General features: G+C 55.7%; 1 protein-coding gene across 5 annotated transcripts in view; it reads right to left on the bottom strand.

Moving 5' to 3' along the window:
- PCGF3 (polycomb group ring finger 3) overlaps window positions 1-14,883 on the bottom strand; it is a 71,200-nt gene that overhangs the window by 19,323 nt on the left and 36,994 nt on the right. For all 5 annotated transcript variants that reach the window (XM_034958105.3, XM_034958107.3, XM_034958106.3 and 2 more), the window contains exons 5-8: window positions 13,764-13,860; window positions 9,342-9,397; window positions 2,859-2,969; window positions 1,754-1,842 (exon numbers count right to left, since the gene is read on the bottom strand). In XM_034958105.3, the coding sequence (XP_034813996.1) occupies window positions 1,754-1,842; window positions 2,859-2,969; window positions 9,342-9,397; window positions 13,764-13,860 (353 nt within the window). The remainder of the gene's footprint in view (window positions 1-1,753; window positions 1,843-2,858; window positions 2,970-9,341; window positions 9,398-13,763; window positions 13,861-14,883) is intronic.

The following is a 14,883-nucleotide window of genomic DNA, read 5'->3' as shown; positions in this document are numbered from 1 at the left end:
ACAAGTTCAAGATCAGCCTGACCAACATGGAGAAACCCCGTCTCTACTAAAAATACAAAATTAGCCAGGCGTGGTGGCGCATGCCTGTAATCCCAGCTACTTGGGAGGCTGAGGCAGGATAATCGCTTGAACATGGGAGGCTAAGGTTAGGTTGCAGTGAGCCGAGATCGTGCCATTGCACTCCAGCCTGGGCAACAAGAGCAAAACTTCATCTCAAAAAAGAAAAAAACAAAATTCAATATTTGATCAATTTTTAAAAATTGGCCCTTTTGAAAGCAACAAATAAATCTTTAGCACGTCAAGGATCAAAAGAAAAGGTAAATATTAGTCAAAGTCAACACTGATATAAATTTAAAACTGCAAAACAGAGATTAAACTGGAGGAGGACATCACACACAGCTTTACATCGATCCATGGAAAACTACACCAGAGTAAAGGGGAGCAGCAGCCTGCACCCCTCTGGAACACCAGCCCACCCAGCAGACCCCAAAACTGAATTTCCACGAGATCCCAGGGGGTTCCTCACCACTGGGGAACTGCTGTAAGGACAAGTACCTAACAAAGGCCAACCAGGAAAGACCCAGGGGCCTCCGCGCAGACGAGACCAACGCCAGAGACAGAAAAACAGCGTGGTTCCAGGAGAGCCGCCAAGCCACCAACAGAGGAAGCACCGGGCACGTCAACATCGGAAACCAGGCATGGCAGTGAAACCGGGGTCATGAAAGAAGAAGGTGATTTCCTCGCTTCCTGCCCCTCTGGACCCCTTCTCTGAACTGGCCGCTCTTCTCTACTGACCCACAAGGCAACGCCATCACATCCCACGTTGGACACACGTGTCTATTTCTGTAATGCTCACTGAACCTTTTAAACAACGTGTAAATGTAAACTAAAAAGTTAAGGTTCCGTTACTTGGCTGGGCGCGGTGGCTCATGCTTGTAACCCCAGCACTTTGGGAGGCTGAGGTGGGCCAGAAGTTCGAGACCAGCCTGGCCAACGTGGTGAAACCCTGTCACTACTAAAAATACAAAAGTTAACCAGACGGAGCAGCAGGTGCCTGTAGTCCCAGCTACTCGGGAGGCTGAGGCAGGAGAATCGCTTGAACCCAGGAGGCAGAGGCTGCAGTGAGCCGGGATGGCGCCACCGCATTCCAGCCTGGCAGACAAGAGCAAAACTCCATCTCAAAAAAAAAAAAAGTTCTCTAGACGTGGGTATGGAATTTCATCAAATTCTTTTACTGCATCTCTGTGACCGTGTAGTTTTTCTGTCTTCATCTGGTAATACAGTAAATGACACACGAAGAGGCCCTCGACGTTCACTCTCACTTTCCTTTCAACACACTGCGAGGCTTTGCTTTCTATCACGTAACATTCACGGAGCACAGAGACGCGCCCGGAGGAAAAGGCACAAAACGTGGGCCACAGGGCTGAGGCCAGAGCCGGCCGCTGACCTGCCATGTTTTATATCTGCCATGCTTTACCCTAAGCACGTGTTCCTCTGGTAATTAAAAAAAAAAGAAAAAGGAAGAAGTCGGGAGGAAGAAAACAGCAGCCCTTGGGTGCTGGCTGTCACTGCTTCCCTTCATCCCCAGGGAAGGTTTCTGGTGTGAGCCCTCCCTCGGTGCTCCCAGGACTGCACTATTACAGGAGCACTAATACAGGAGTGTCCCGGAGGCCCGGGGCCGCGCCCACCTGCTCATGCCTCCACGGCGAGCACTCGAGCACTAACACTGCAGCGACCCCGGGGCCCCGCCCACCTGCTCGTCGCTGCGGTGGTAGTCGTTGTCCTCCTCCGGCTTCTCCTCCGCGGCCTCTTTGTTTGAACTGTCATCTGCTTTGGTTTCACCTTTTAGCACAAACAGAACATAGCGCACCATGAAATCCAAACTGTCAAGCCATTTAAAAAACTACACTGTACTCCAAATGCCGCCAAAAATTCACTCCATTAAGAGACTCTGGACCCCCGGAGCGGAGTAAGCGTCAAAGGAAAGCCGTCTGCAAAGTGTCTGCAGGGGTCTCCCCAGGATGCAGAACGGGCGTGTGGGCCTGTGGGTGCAGGCGTGGGGAGCACAGGAGACAGAGACGGGGCAGCCGGAGCCGGCGTGGGACACAGACACGCTCCGCACTGGCCACATGGCCAGGCCCGCCCGGAGCTGCTCAGTGCTGACCACATCAGCCCCTCGATCTGAAAGCCTTCTCCTAAAAATCCAATGTTTCAACACACCGCTTTTAAAATGAAAACTTCCCCTCAGGTAAAACGGTTCTGACAGGGCTGCTTGGTTCCCAGACTCGCTTCCTAACCACGCCTCATGGCTGTGCTTCCTGGGACCCGCAAAGCCATGGGGGTGACAGAGCCAGGCCCCTCCCACCCTCCAACTGTCACAGACGCCCGGAGGAGCCTAAACATTTCCTAAGAGTTGGTGTGGTCCATTAGGAAAATAAAATGTCCTCAAGACATGAACATTTGTTGTGATACCCTCAGATTTCAACATACCATTCCCTTTACACAGAAACCAAACCATTATTTTGCCATTTTACAGTAAAGCAAGCCAAGTGAAGTCTCAGGAAGTTCACCTTCCACTACTCTTTCCACAGGCCTTCTGAACCCTGACCTCTGCCCCCCAGACACTCTCGGGGGGCCCTCCTGCTCTCCCCTGCTGGCTTTTCCCCTCTGCCCACGTTCCCACTGGTACCAGGAGTGAGGAGGAATGCCTCGAACCCTAACCTCCCCGCACCCTCAGGTTCCCCCACGTTCTCCCGTGAGCGCGTGTGGGAGGGGCCGGCAGACGGCGCCAGCTCTTTAAGAAAAGGCCTCATGCAGGGGATTCCCGGGGCTTCTGGATGGGCACGCAGGGCACTCACCATTCCGATGGGAATCTAAGTGCTGTTTTGCAGAGCAGGTCTCCCCCTTGATGTCTCCCGGCACCTCCATGCCCAATTTGTGATAGAACTCCCTCTGCTTTCTCATTTCCGCTGCGGAAAATCAACACACAGTCTTTCATCTCACAGGCAGTGGATTCTATTAAACTTCTGTTCATAAACATCACATAAAGAAAATTAGGGATTTGCATTATGAAGTTTGAAGGCTACTAATAAGAAAGCAGCAAATTAAGACTGAGATGTTTTGGGGGCTCAGCACAGCGGGAAGCGCACCCCCCGGGCACCCGCCCCACCAACCCACGTGGGACGTTGAGTCGCAGACCGGCTGCTCCAGGCCTAGGACAGGCACGGGGCCTGGGAAACCCAAGTGCGGGACTGCCATCCCCACCTCAGCCACTGCCTATGAGTGTCCAATGGCGCAGAACCAACCATCACCAGGGGCTTGATAAACACTGTGGCCACAGCAGTGCCGCGTCAGACATCATTGCTGACCTCACGCCTCAGCCAGTGGACTGCCTGGACACCCGCAGCTCAGAGATGAACCTGCCACTGGGTTCCCCCCACGCTCCTGCGCAGTGGCAGATCCTGCCGGCTCACAGGTACCCAAGGCCACCACTGAGGAACCCCAAGAGAGCCCTCGAGGGCCCGAGAGCCCCGGGGACCATGTGTCCCAGGCGCCTGAGTCCACAGCCTGCAGGGAGGGCTGCTCACAGCTATGAGCTCTGGCACCCCGTTGCCTGGCAGTGGGTTAAGAGCGCCCCCTGGTGTCTGTGGCCACAGCCACAGGCACAAATTCCAGGGAGGAGACTGCCCGACGGCAGACGGGCCGCAGCATCCTCACCCACACCTGCCATTGGGTCACCTCTGGCCGGACCAGAGGAGGCCTGACCCTCCAGGGATGGCCAGCAAGAGCTGGCCAGAACCTCGCAGGTTCCAGGGAAAAGCAAACAGACTCTCGGCAAAGGCCCCCTAAGGGTGACCTTAGTTCACACCCAGGGGACACAGTGGACGAGGCGGGTCACCGCTCGGGAACACACAGTAGGCAGCAAAGAAAGGTTAGAAAAAAGCTGCTCAAACCGCAACCCAGACATCACTCTGAAAAGTAACGTATGTGCTACGTGACCAAGGAATTCTTCACCAAACTTATTATCCACGATTTCCTCCCTACATACCATGAGCTCGGCCAGGCCAGGGAAACGCTCTGGGCATACCCCAACCTACACAGCTGCCTCACAAACACCAACCGTGCAGGGACCAATGCCCGCGTGAGGCAACGAGCTTGGACAGAGAGGAGGATGCCCCGTGAGCCTGGGCAGAGAGGAGGGGACCCCGAGAGCCTGGGGAGAGAGAGAGGAGGGGACCCTGAGAGCCTGGGTAGAGAGAGGAGGGGACCCCGAGAGCCTGGGGAGAGAGAGAGGAGGGGACCCTGAGAGCCTGGGTAGAGAGAGGAGGGGACCCCGAGAGCCTGGGGAGAGAGAGAGGAGGGGACCCTGAGAGCCTGGGGAGAGAGAGAGGAGGGGACCCTGAGAGCCTGGGGAGAGAGAGGAGGGGACCCCGAGAGCCTGGGGAGAGAGAGAGGAGGGGACCCCGAGAGCCTGGGGAGAGAGAGGAGGGGACCCCGAGAGCCTGGGGAGAGAGAGAGGAGGGGACCCTGAGAGCCTGGGGAGAGAGAGGAGGGGACCCCGAGAGCCTGGGGAGAGAGAGAGGAGGGGACCCCGAGAGCCTGGGGAGAGAGAGGAGGGGACCCCGAGAGCCTGGGGAGAGAGAGGAGGGGACCCCGAGAGCCTGGGGAGAGAGAGAGGAGGGGACCCCGAGAGCCTGGGCAGAGAGAGGAGGGGACCCCGAGAGCCTGGGCAGAGAGAGGAGGGGACCCCGAGAGCCAAGGGGATACGTGGGGCCGGCCGCGGGTGGATGGAGTGCTGGAGCCTCACAAGGGAAATGCTGAAAGATTAGCCTGGAGAATCTGAGAGCAGCTTGAAAGAAAATGTTTCCCTTAAATAATCACATCCCAGCAGCTGGAATGGAGGCCTGCAAGACAGGGGCTGACAGCAGGAGGCTGTTCCCATAAGTCTGCAGAAGAGCTGTGACGGGAACAACAGGCCACATAGGTCCGTGCAAAGGAGAGAGCCCCACGGACACAGTGGAAAGCAACTCAGCTTCAGACCCTGACCCTTGGCTCTAGTTCCCATTTCTTTAATTTTCACCTGTAAGAATAAAGAAGGATTAAAAATAGCAGCACTCAGTGTCAGGTGTATACAGGCACTGAAACATTTATTGGGGCGGGGCGCGGTGGCTCACACCTGTCATCCCGGCACTGTGGGAGGCTGAGGCGGGCGGATCATGAGGTCAGGAGTTCGAGACCAGCCTGGCCAACATGGTGAAACCCCCGTCTCTACTAAAAATACAAAAAATTAGCCGGGCATGGTGGCACCTGCCTGTAATCCCAGCTACTTAGGAGGCTGAGACAGGACAACTGTGTGAACCTGGGAGGCGGAGGTTGCAGTGAGCTGAGATCATGCCACTGCACTCAGCCTGGGCAACAAGAGTGAAACTCCGTCTCAAAAATGATTGAATAAATAAATAAATAAGAGCTCACTGTCTCTGGACATTGCTCTTGAGCTGCGGCAGTCCAGCCTGATCTGACGAGCTCACTGTTGACATAACGCTAACGAATCAGCCAATTGGAAACTTATTCTGACTACAGCCATATCTTCATTTTCACTTCTGAGAAGAAATTCTGCTGTGATGACACATTCCATTTTAAATTTTCAGCATTTTGTAAACACTGCTTTCCTGTGAGTAGGGAATATTGCTGGTGTCTAAATACTGCTTTCCTGTGAGTGGGGATATTGCTGGTGTTGAGTCAGTGACTCCATTGTCGGCTGTTTGCTCTCAGCATAGCTACAGTATGACGGATGAGAAAGTCGGTGCTTTGCCATCAACAATGACAGTTCAACAACAAAATAATCCAGAGTTCACTGCGGCTTCGAAGTGCAGCCCTGGAAGTCCCCTTTTCTCCTTTTCTCGTTCTGACATGGTCATGAAAACGTCCCAATGCAGTGACGATGAGTTCCAGCCACGGTGCAGAGGGCTGCTCAAAGCCACCGGCAGGCAGGCAGCACACGCCTGGCACACACTCAGCTGCACCACGGACGGGCTTACGGGTGAAGGCGACCACAGCTGAGCCAGTGGGGCTGGTTCCAACCAGGCTACGCACCATGAAATTTCAATTCTTAAATTATCACGTCATAAAATACGCTGCTTTTGATTTTTTCCAACTATTTAAAAATGTAAAGAAACATTCTTAGCTCATGGGATCCTCCTGCCTCGGCCTCCCACAGTGCTAGGGTTACAGGCATGAGACACTGTGTCCGGCCCCCACGTTTCTAAAGCAAGAGGTGACAGGCATGTTCAGGATCCATGGAAAGAGGACTGGTGAGTGCGTGAGCCCCACGGCCCTCACCAGGAACGGACAGGAGCCTGGCACACCAAAGACCATGACACGCCCACCGAGTGAAAGAGCCCAGAGTGGGCTGAGACTGAGAATGGACACTTTGATAAATGTTTTAAACATGTTGCCTCTACGAAGACAGGTTTCTAAAAAAATTTATAAAAACAAAAAGAAACAACAAACCACTAAAAACCTAACCCCACCTCTGATCTAGCAGGGAACTCTCTTCCAGCAAGCCCCCACCATGTGGGGGTGCGGGGACAGCGTTGAGGGCCTGCCCGGAGTCCAGGTGGGAGGGGCAGGACCCTGTTGGCGTCTCCTCCAAAACAGGCACCTGGACCCTCAAGGGCTGACGCCTCGCCTCACCACTGCATCCTTGCAGCTAACGCACGTTTCAGGAAGAGGCCTCTGGTCGGAGAAATGAGGTTTGCAATTGTCTGCACCACAGATAAAACTAAACAAATTGCAAGTAGCCTCCATCAAGAAAATAGGTGCACTGCTAATAGTTTTAAAGTTAGAATCCTCCTGCTGAAGAGCCACAATTGACTGAAAGCTTGAGAAACAACAAGAAAAAGAATATTGACTCAACGGAAAATATGGTGGCCAGACAGGAGCTGGTCAGGGAGACGGCTCGGGGCCACCGTGCCCTGGGGGTGTCAATCTGGAGCACTCCGGAACCTCTTGCCTCTCGACTTCTTCAATGTAGAGTGGAGTTGGCAGCGTCCACACCGGACAAGAGCGTGCTGAGGTGGACGAGAACATACAACCTGCTCCAGGCTGGACGCACACTCCAACTAACACGTGGAGACGAGCGATGGAACGGAGGTGGCATGCAGATCTCAGTGCCACCCGGCTCAGCACGTGGACGACACCTGCCCTGATGGATGCCCAGAAGCGGGCTTCCCAAAAACACGGGTGGAACGCACCCAGGTCCACTGCCGCAGGACAACCCAGGACAATGGGAAGGCAGAGGCAGGAGGGAACCAGAAGGAGGCCCATGAGTCAGTGGCATTCTCTGGATCCTGATTGGAATAAACAAAAACAGGCTGGGTGTGGGGGCTCACACCTGTAATCCCAGCACTTTGGGAGGCCAAGGCAGGAGGACTGCTTGAGCCCAAGAGTTCAAGACCAGCCTGGGCAACACAGCAAAACCCTATCCCTACAAAAAATTAGCCAGGATGGAGGTGCTTGCCTGTAGTTCCAGCTATCCGGCAGGCTGAGGTGGGAGAATCACTGGAGCCCGGGAGGTTGAGGCTACAGTGAGCTGTGATAGCACCACTGCACTCCAGCCTGGGCAGCAGAGACCAGGTCTCAAAATAAATAAAGAAATAAACAACAACCAAAAAGCACCGCATTTATGAGACAACTAGAAATGTCAGCACTGAGTGGCTATTTGGTATTAAGGAATCTCTACTATTTTCCTAAACATTATCAAGGTATTGTGGTTATGAGCTTTAAGAAGAACCCTTATCTTTTGGGGATACGTACTGCAGCCTTTACAGATCAAAGGCCACGGGGTGAGGCTGAGGGAGCAGCAGGTGCAGCAAGGACGGCCACGCCTAGAAACTGCTGGCGGGGGGTGGTGGTCACAAAACTCGAGGTTCCTGCCCCGATCCCGCCCACTGCTAAGCGTTTGAAACGCTCCAGTGCAAACTTTATTTATTTATTTTTTTGAGACGGAGTCTTGCTCTGTCGCCCAGCCTGGAGTGCAGTGGCGCGATCTCAGCTCACTGCAACCTCTGCCTCCCGGGTTCAAGCGATTCTCCTGCCTCAGCCTCCTGAGTAGCTGGGATTACAGGCGCCCGACACCACGCCCGACTAATTTTTTTTTTTTTTTTTTTTGTATTTTTGGTAGAGACAGGGTTTCACTATGTTGGTCTGGCTGGTCTCAAACTCTTGACCTGATGATCCAGGCGCCTCGGCCTCCCAAAGTGCTGGGATTACAGGTGTGAGCCACTGCGCCCGGCCACAAACGTTTCTTAAAGTGTCAGCACTGGTGGGGGTCACAAAACTTGGGGTCCCGCCCCGATCCCACCCACTGCTACGCATCTGAAACACTCGGTGCAAACGTTTCTTAAGGTGTCAGCATTTAACTCGAATGTATCCTTTGCCTTTTCCCAGGACTAAAAAACTTTCAGATATTAAAAGACTAATTGTTTGTATCTACCTTTACTCAGGAAATCTAAATTCTTCCTGCATGAATGAACTCTGTGAGTAGGGAAGAAGCCTCTAACAGTATGATTCTCTGGGTCACGCATTAAAGGCGAGATACGGTTTCTACGGATCTGGCATATTCAGCTGTGTTTTGAATTCCAACCCTCTTCTGAGATACAGTGAGAACCAGCCCAAGTGAATTCTCAGCTTCTCTATCTGCCTTTGAAAGGTCTGATGAGCAGAATACCAGGACAGCCCACCTGGCGCTGACCTGGCCCCTCCTTAGCCTCCTTGCCGGTCGCCAGCGGAGGGCCACCACCGTGAGAGTGTCGGGAGCTGGGGAGCTTTCAGCTGAGCGATCCCCAAGCAACTGATTTCCACTTTCAGGGTATTTGTACTACTTGGTATTTCTTTTAATTCTAAATGAAATTTGACTTTATGGTGAAGTTTTTCTAGAAACACCAGCTACCCGCTATGCCAACATGCTGCTCCTCTGTTGTGGGGAAGCTGAAGCTGTGGGATGAGGGGAGGCAGGCCTGGGACAGGAGGTGGGGCCCAGGAAGAAGGCAGGGTCCTGGGAGGGGCAGGAGCTGCGTTGAGCCCTGGGGGTCCCACGTGCTAAACATGCGATCCATACTTGCTGAATGAATACACAGAAGGGATAGAAAGATGTCTACGCATCTTAGACGAAAGAAGAGACCAGCCAAGGAGATGAAGTTGGGCTGAGAGCAGGGATGAGAAGACGGTGATTCGGCCAAAAGGAAAGGGGCCTCCCATCCGAGAACCAAACTTCCAGGAGAGCAGGGGCTGCAGAGGCCAGGCTGGGGCCTCAGGGATCAGCAAGACAGTCGGACACTCACCTTCTTGGAGGCCTGGTACCAATTTGTAAACAATATCTTGCATGGTTCTGTCATGACTGGCAAAAGAACAGAAACGTGGAGTTAGCTGGAAATGTTAATTCTATAATTCTTGTACACTTTCCATTTAACAATATCAAAGTTCAGAATCACCAGTCTGGAGCTTTGTTGGAATTTTACTTCTAGTTTACACATGAAAAAATGTGTCGCCAAAAGCCATGTATGAGGGGAATTAACGCGTCATTTAACTTGGGCTCTGGCTGCTTCAAACATTTCAAATAATGACAGAGAAGGCTCTTCTGGGAACCCGTGCTTCTGTCTGCCGGACACCCCAGGTTCCCCACGTCCCGTGCGCTCAGGGGACACCGTCCCTGCGGACACCCCGGGTTCCCCGAGTCCCGTGCGCTCAGGAGACACCGTCCCTGCGGACACCCCGGGTTCCCTGCATCCTATGCGCTCAGGGGACACCGTCCCTGCAGACACCCCAGGTTCCCCGTGTCCTGTGCGCTCAGGAGACACCATCCCTGTGGACACCCCGGGTTCCCTGCATCCTATGCGCTCAGGGGACACCATCCCTGCGGACACCCCGGGTTCCCTGCATCCTATGCACTCGGGACACTGTTCCTGCGGACACCCCGGGTTCCCTGCATCCTATGCGCTCAGGGGACACCATCCCTGCGGACACCCCGGGTTCCCCGCATCCCATGCGCTCAGGGGACACCGTCCCTGAGGACACCCCGGGTTCCCCGCATCCTATGCGCTCAGGGGACACCGTCCCTGCGGACACCCCGGGTTCCCCGAGTCCCATGCGCTCAGGAGACACCGTCCCTGCGGACACCCCGGGTTCCCCGAGTCCCGTGCGCTCAGGAGACACCATCCCTGCGGACACCCCGGGTTCCCTGCATCCTATGCGCTCAGGGGACACCGTCCCTGCAGATACCCCAGGTTCCCCGCGTCCTGTGCGCTCAGGGGACACCGTCCCTGTGGACACCCCGGGTTCCCCGAGTCCCGTGCGCTCAGGAGACACCGTCCCTGCGGACACCCCGGGTTCCCTGCATCCTATGCGCTCAGGGGACACCGTCCCTGCGGACACCCCGGGTTCCCCGCATCCCATGCGCTCAGGGGACACCGTCCCTGCGGACACCCCGGGCTCCCCGCATCCTATGCGCTCAGGGGACACTGTCCCTGAGGACACCCCGGGTTCCCCGAGTCCCATGCACTCAGGAGACACCGTCCCTGCAGACACCCCAGGTTCCCCGCGTCCCGTGCGCTCAGGGGACACCGTCCCTGCAGACACCGCAGGTTCCCCACGTCCCGTGCGCTCAGGGGACACCGTCCCTGCGGACACCCCGGGCTCCCCGCATCCTATGCGCTCAGGGGACACCGTCCCTGTGGACACCCCGGGTTCCCCGAGTCCCGTGCGCTCAGGAGACACCGTCCCTGCGGACACCCCGGGTTCCCTGCATCCTATGCGCTCAGGGGACACCGTCCCTGCGGACACCCCGGGTTCCCCGCATCCCATGCGCTCAGGGGACACCGTCCCTGCGGACACCCCAGGCTCCCCGCATCCTATGCGCTCAGGGGACACTGTCCCTGAGGACACCCCGGGTTCCCCGAGTCCCATGCACTCAGGAGACACCGTCCCTGCAGACACCCCAGGTTCCCCGCGTCCCGTGCGCTCAGGGGACACCGTCCCTGCAGACACCGCAGGTTCCCCGCGTCCCGTGCGCTCAGGGGACACCGTCCCTGCGGACACCCCGGGTTCCCCGCATCCTATGCGCTCAGGGGACACTGTCCCTGAGGACACCCCGGGTTCCCTGCATCCTATGCGCTCAGGGGACACCGTCCCTGAGGACACCCCGGGTTCCCTGCATCCTATGCGCTCAGGGGACACCGTCCCTGCAGACACCCCAGGTTCCCCGCATCCTATGCGCTCAGGGGACACCGTCCCTGCGGACACCCCGGGTTCCCCGCATCCTATGCGCTCAGGGGACACTGTCCCTGAGGACACCCCGGGTTCCCTGCATCCTATGCGCTCAGGGGACACTGTCCCTGCAGACACCCCAGGTTCCCCGCGTCCTGTGCGCTCAGGGGACACCATCCCTGCGGACACCCCGGGTTCCCTGCATCCTATGCACTCAAGGGACACTGTTCCTGCGGACACCCCGGGTTCCCTGCATCCTATGCGCTCAGGGGACACCATCCCTGCGGACACCCCAGGTTCCCCGCGTCCTGTGCGCTCAGAAGACACCATCCCTGCGGACACCCCGGGTTCCCTGCATCCTATGCGCTCAGGGGACACCGTCCCTGCGGACACCCCAGGTTCCCTGCATCCTATGCGCTCAGGGGACACCGTCCCTGCGGACACCCCGGGTTCCCTGCATCCTATGCGCTCAGGGGACACCGTCCCTGCGGACACCCCGGGTTCCCAGCATCCTATGCGCTCAGGGGACACCGTCCCTGCGGACACCCCGGGTTCCCTGCATCCTATGCGCTCAGGGGACACCGTCCCTGCGGACACCCCGGGTTCCCTGCATCCTATGCGCTCAGGGGACACCGTCCCTGCGGACACCCCGGGTTCCCTGCATCCTATGCGCTCAGGGGACACCGTCCCTGCGGACACCCCAGGTTCCCTGCATCCTATGCGCTCAGGGGACACTGTCCCTGCCCCTCCCACCAAGTGCTTCCTGGGGTCTCCTGGTCTTTGTGGGATTTCCACTGAACAGAGGCTTTTCTAGAATGTTTCCAAATAACGTAAAGAAAAGTCTGTAAGGGCCGGGTGCGGTGGCTCACACCTGTAATCCTAGCATTTGGGGAGACTGAGGCAGGCAGATGACCTGAGATCAGGAGTTTGAAACCAGCCTGGCCAACATGGTGAAACCCTATCTCTACTAAAAATACAAAAATTAGCTGGGCGTGGTGACATGCGCCTGTAATTCCAGCTACTCAGGAGGCTGAGGCAGGAGAATCACTTGAACCCGGGAGGTGGAGGTTGCGGTGAGCTGAGATGGCGCCATTGCACTCCAGCCTGGCGACAGAGCAAGACTCCATCTCAAGAAAAATAAATAAAATTTAAAAAATAATAATAATAAAAGGGAAAAACAAACACATCTGCCTTTCCTCCTTCAAAATGTGTCTTCAGAATTATCTCTACTACCCTCATGGTACGGGGAGCATTTCCCTTCCTTTGGAGCAACCCCCCAAATCTGAACGACCTCCCAAATCTGTGTGAGAACCACACGCTCCACCTGGCTGGCCCCTTGGCCTCCTGCTGACGTCCAGGCAAGAGTTGCCTTCTCCAGAAACGGTGGCTGGCCCAGGGGTGAGTCCAGGCTCGCTTTGACCCTGGGCAGAAGAGCACAGCGCAGGGAGAAAGACCTTGGCCATGTGTCAGGGGCAGCAGGGCCAGGGCCCCAGGACCATCTGCTCCACGGCAGAAAGGTGAAAGGGGTATCCAAGGGCCGGCTCACATCAAATTTAACTTCAGCAAATTCTGTGTAAAACTCATGAGATTCAACTTGGTCTTGAGGGCTCTCCAACAACTTAACTTGACTAAGTATTTTTTCTTTCTCTTTGAGACAGAGTCTCGCTCTGTCGCCAGGCTGGAGTGCAACGGCGCAATCTCCGCTTACTGCAACCTCGGCCTCCTGGGTTCAAGTGATTCTCCTGCCTCAGCCTCCTGAGTAGCTGGGATTATAGGCATGCACCACCATACCCAGCTAATTTTGTACTTTTAGTAGAGATGGGGTTTCTCCACGTTGGTCAGGCTGGTCTCAAACTCCTGACCTCAGGTGATCTGCCTATGTCGGCCTCCCAAAGTGCTGGGATTACAGGCATGAGCCACTGCGCCCGGCCTACCTAAGTATTGATGGAAATGTATCTGCAGGCACAGCCTGGGCAGGCCTGGCAGGATGGCCTGGTGAGCGCTGGACCCAGGTTCTTCGTGTGCAGCTCCTGGGGTGCCCTTGGTCAGGAGAGGCTGCTGCCAAGGCAGGATGGGAGTACAGCGCTATGGCCTGGGAAGGCCCACACACAGAGACGCCCGGGGGCACTCACCCCACGTACCGTGGCCTGGGAAGGCCCACACACAGAGACGCCCGGGGGTACTCACCCCACGTACCGTGGCCTGGGAAGGCCCACACACAGAGACGCCCGGGGGCACTCACCCCACGTACTGTGGCCTGGGAAGGCCCGCACTCACAGAGATGCCTGGGGGCACTCACCCCACGTACTGTGGCCTAGGAAGGCCCACACACAGAGACGCCTGGGGGCACTCACCCCACGTACTGTGGCCTGGGAAGGCCCGCACTCACAGAGATGCCTGGGGGCACTCACCCCACGTACTGTGGCCTAGGAAGGCCCACACACAGAGACGCCTGGGGGCACTCACCCCACGTACTGTGGCCTGGGAAGGCCCGCACTCACCCGATGTACTGCAGGGGGTGGCTCTGGTGGATCACGATCCTGCAGGTGGGGCAGGTGTTGTTCTCCTCCAGGTACTTCACCAGGCAGCTCCTGCAGACTGTCATCAAAGCACAGGTGTGTTAGGAGAGCGTCTAGAGCCAGGGCGCCCACCCCATCGGCGTACTCCACTGAACACGGGCGTCTCTGAGCTCGTTTCTGTGCAGATGCTCACTGCTGTCCTCCTTGTGGCTCTCAGCTTCTGAAAGGAAACATCTTGCTGTTCTGGTCTCAGGAGCAATGAGAAGGTTTTAATTGCCCCGTCAATAGGCTTCCTCAAAGAGGCAGGGTTAGGAATCAAGTGGGAAAAAAGCTTAGAATGGGGAGACGATGCTCAAAGGTGAGAGAGCTGTGGGTCACCAGAGCATGGGCTAAAGCAGGTAATTTCACAATACTTTCTCCTAAAAGATGACAGTGTCTTCTACGTACAACTAGATAAAATCAAATGAAGATACCCTAACGTAAAATATGCTAACCAATATCTAAAAATACGATTAACGTTAAAGTCAAAATTCTATCAAATTGGCAAATATTTTATTTCCTAAAGTGAGAAATACACAAGCATCACTTGTATTATAAGCGTACACTTCATTTTAAAGATCCTGTTTAAACAAAATGCTCCCCAGCCATCAAGAGACGCACACAGCGGTCGTCCACACCAGCAGGGCCGCCAGCCATGGGGCCTCAGGTTAGCCTAAGAGCCGAGCCTCAGCCTGAGGGATGGCACCTGCCCGTCAGCGGTAGCCACACTTAGAAAAACACTCAGGTCCAGCCCCAGGTGTGAGTCCTCTAACACCAAAGCACAGACTCATCAGGTGTGAGGACGCACATCAGGTGTGAAGAACACACTGGAAGGTTCCCCTTTGAAGGATCTAAGGAACTCCTCTGGAGATGTGGAAACTGCCAGCAGTGAGCACTGTCACAGCGGCTACTGGCCTTGCTGCTCGGTGGGAGGAATGTGGGGTCTCTCCTGTGTTCCGCTCTCCTAAGTGAGGCCTCATCTGCTCTGAAACCACCCACAGGACCTTTAGCGTGAAATGACTTTTCTGACTTATCTTCAAGATCGTCTCTGCCCCTGGTCCTG

This window comes from Pan paniscus, chromosome 3 (genome assembly GCF_029289425.2).
Source record: "Pan paniscus chromosome 3, NHGRI_mPanPan1-v2.0_pri, whole genome shotgun sequence".
NCBI classification, from domain to species: domain Eukaryota; kingdom Metazoa; phylum Chordata; class Mammalia; order Primates; family Hominidae; genus Pan; species Pan paniscus.
Note: the sequence above shows the minus strand (reverse complement) of the source record. Positions and strands in the feature narration are given on the sequence as shown.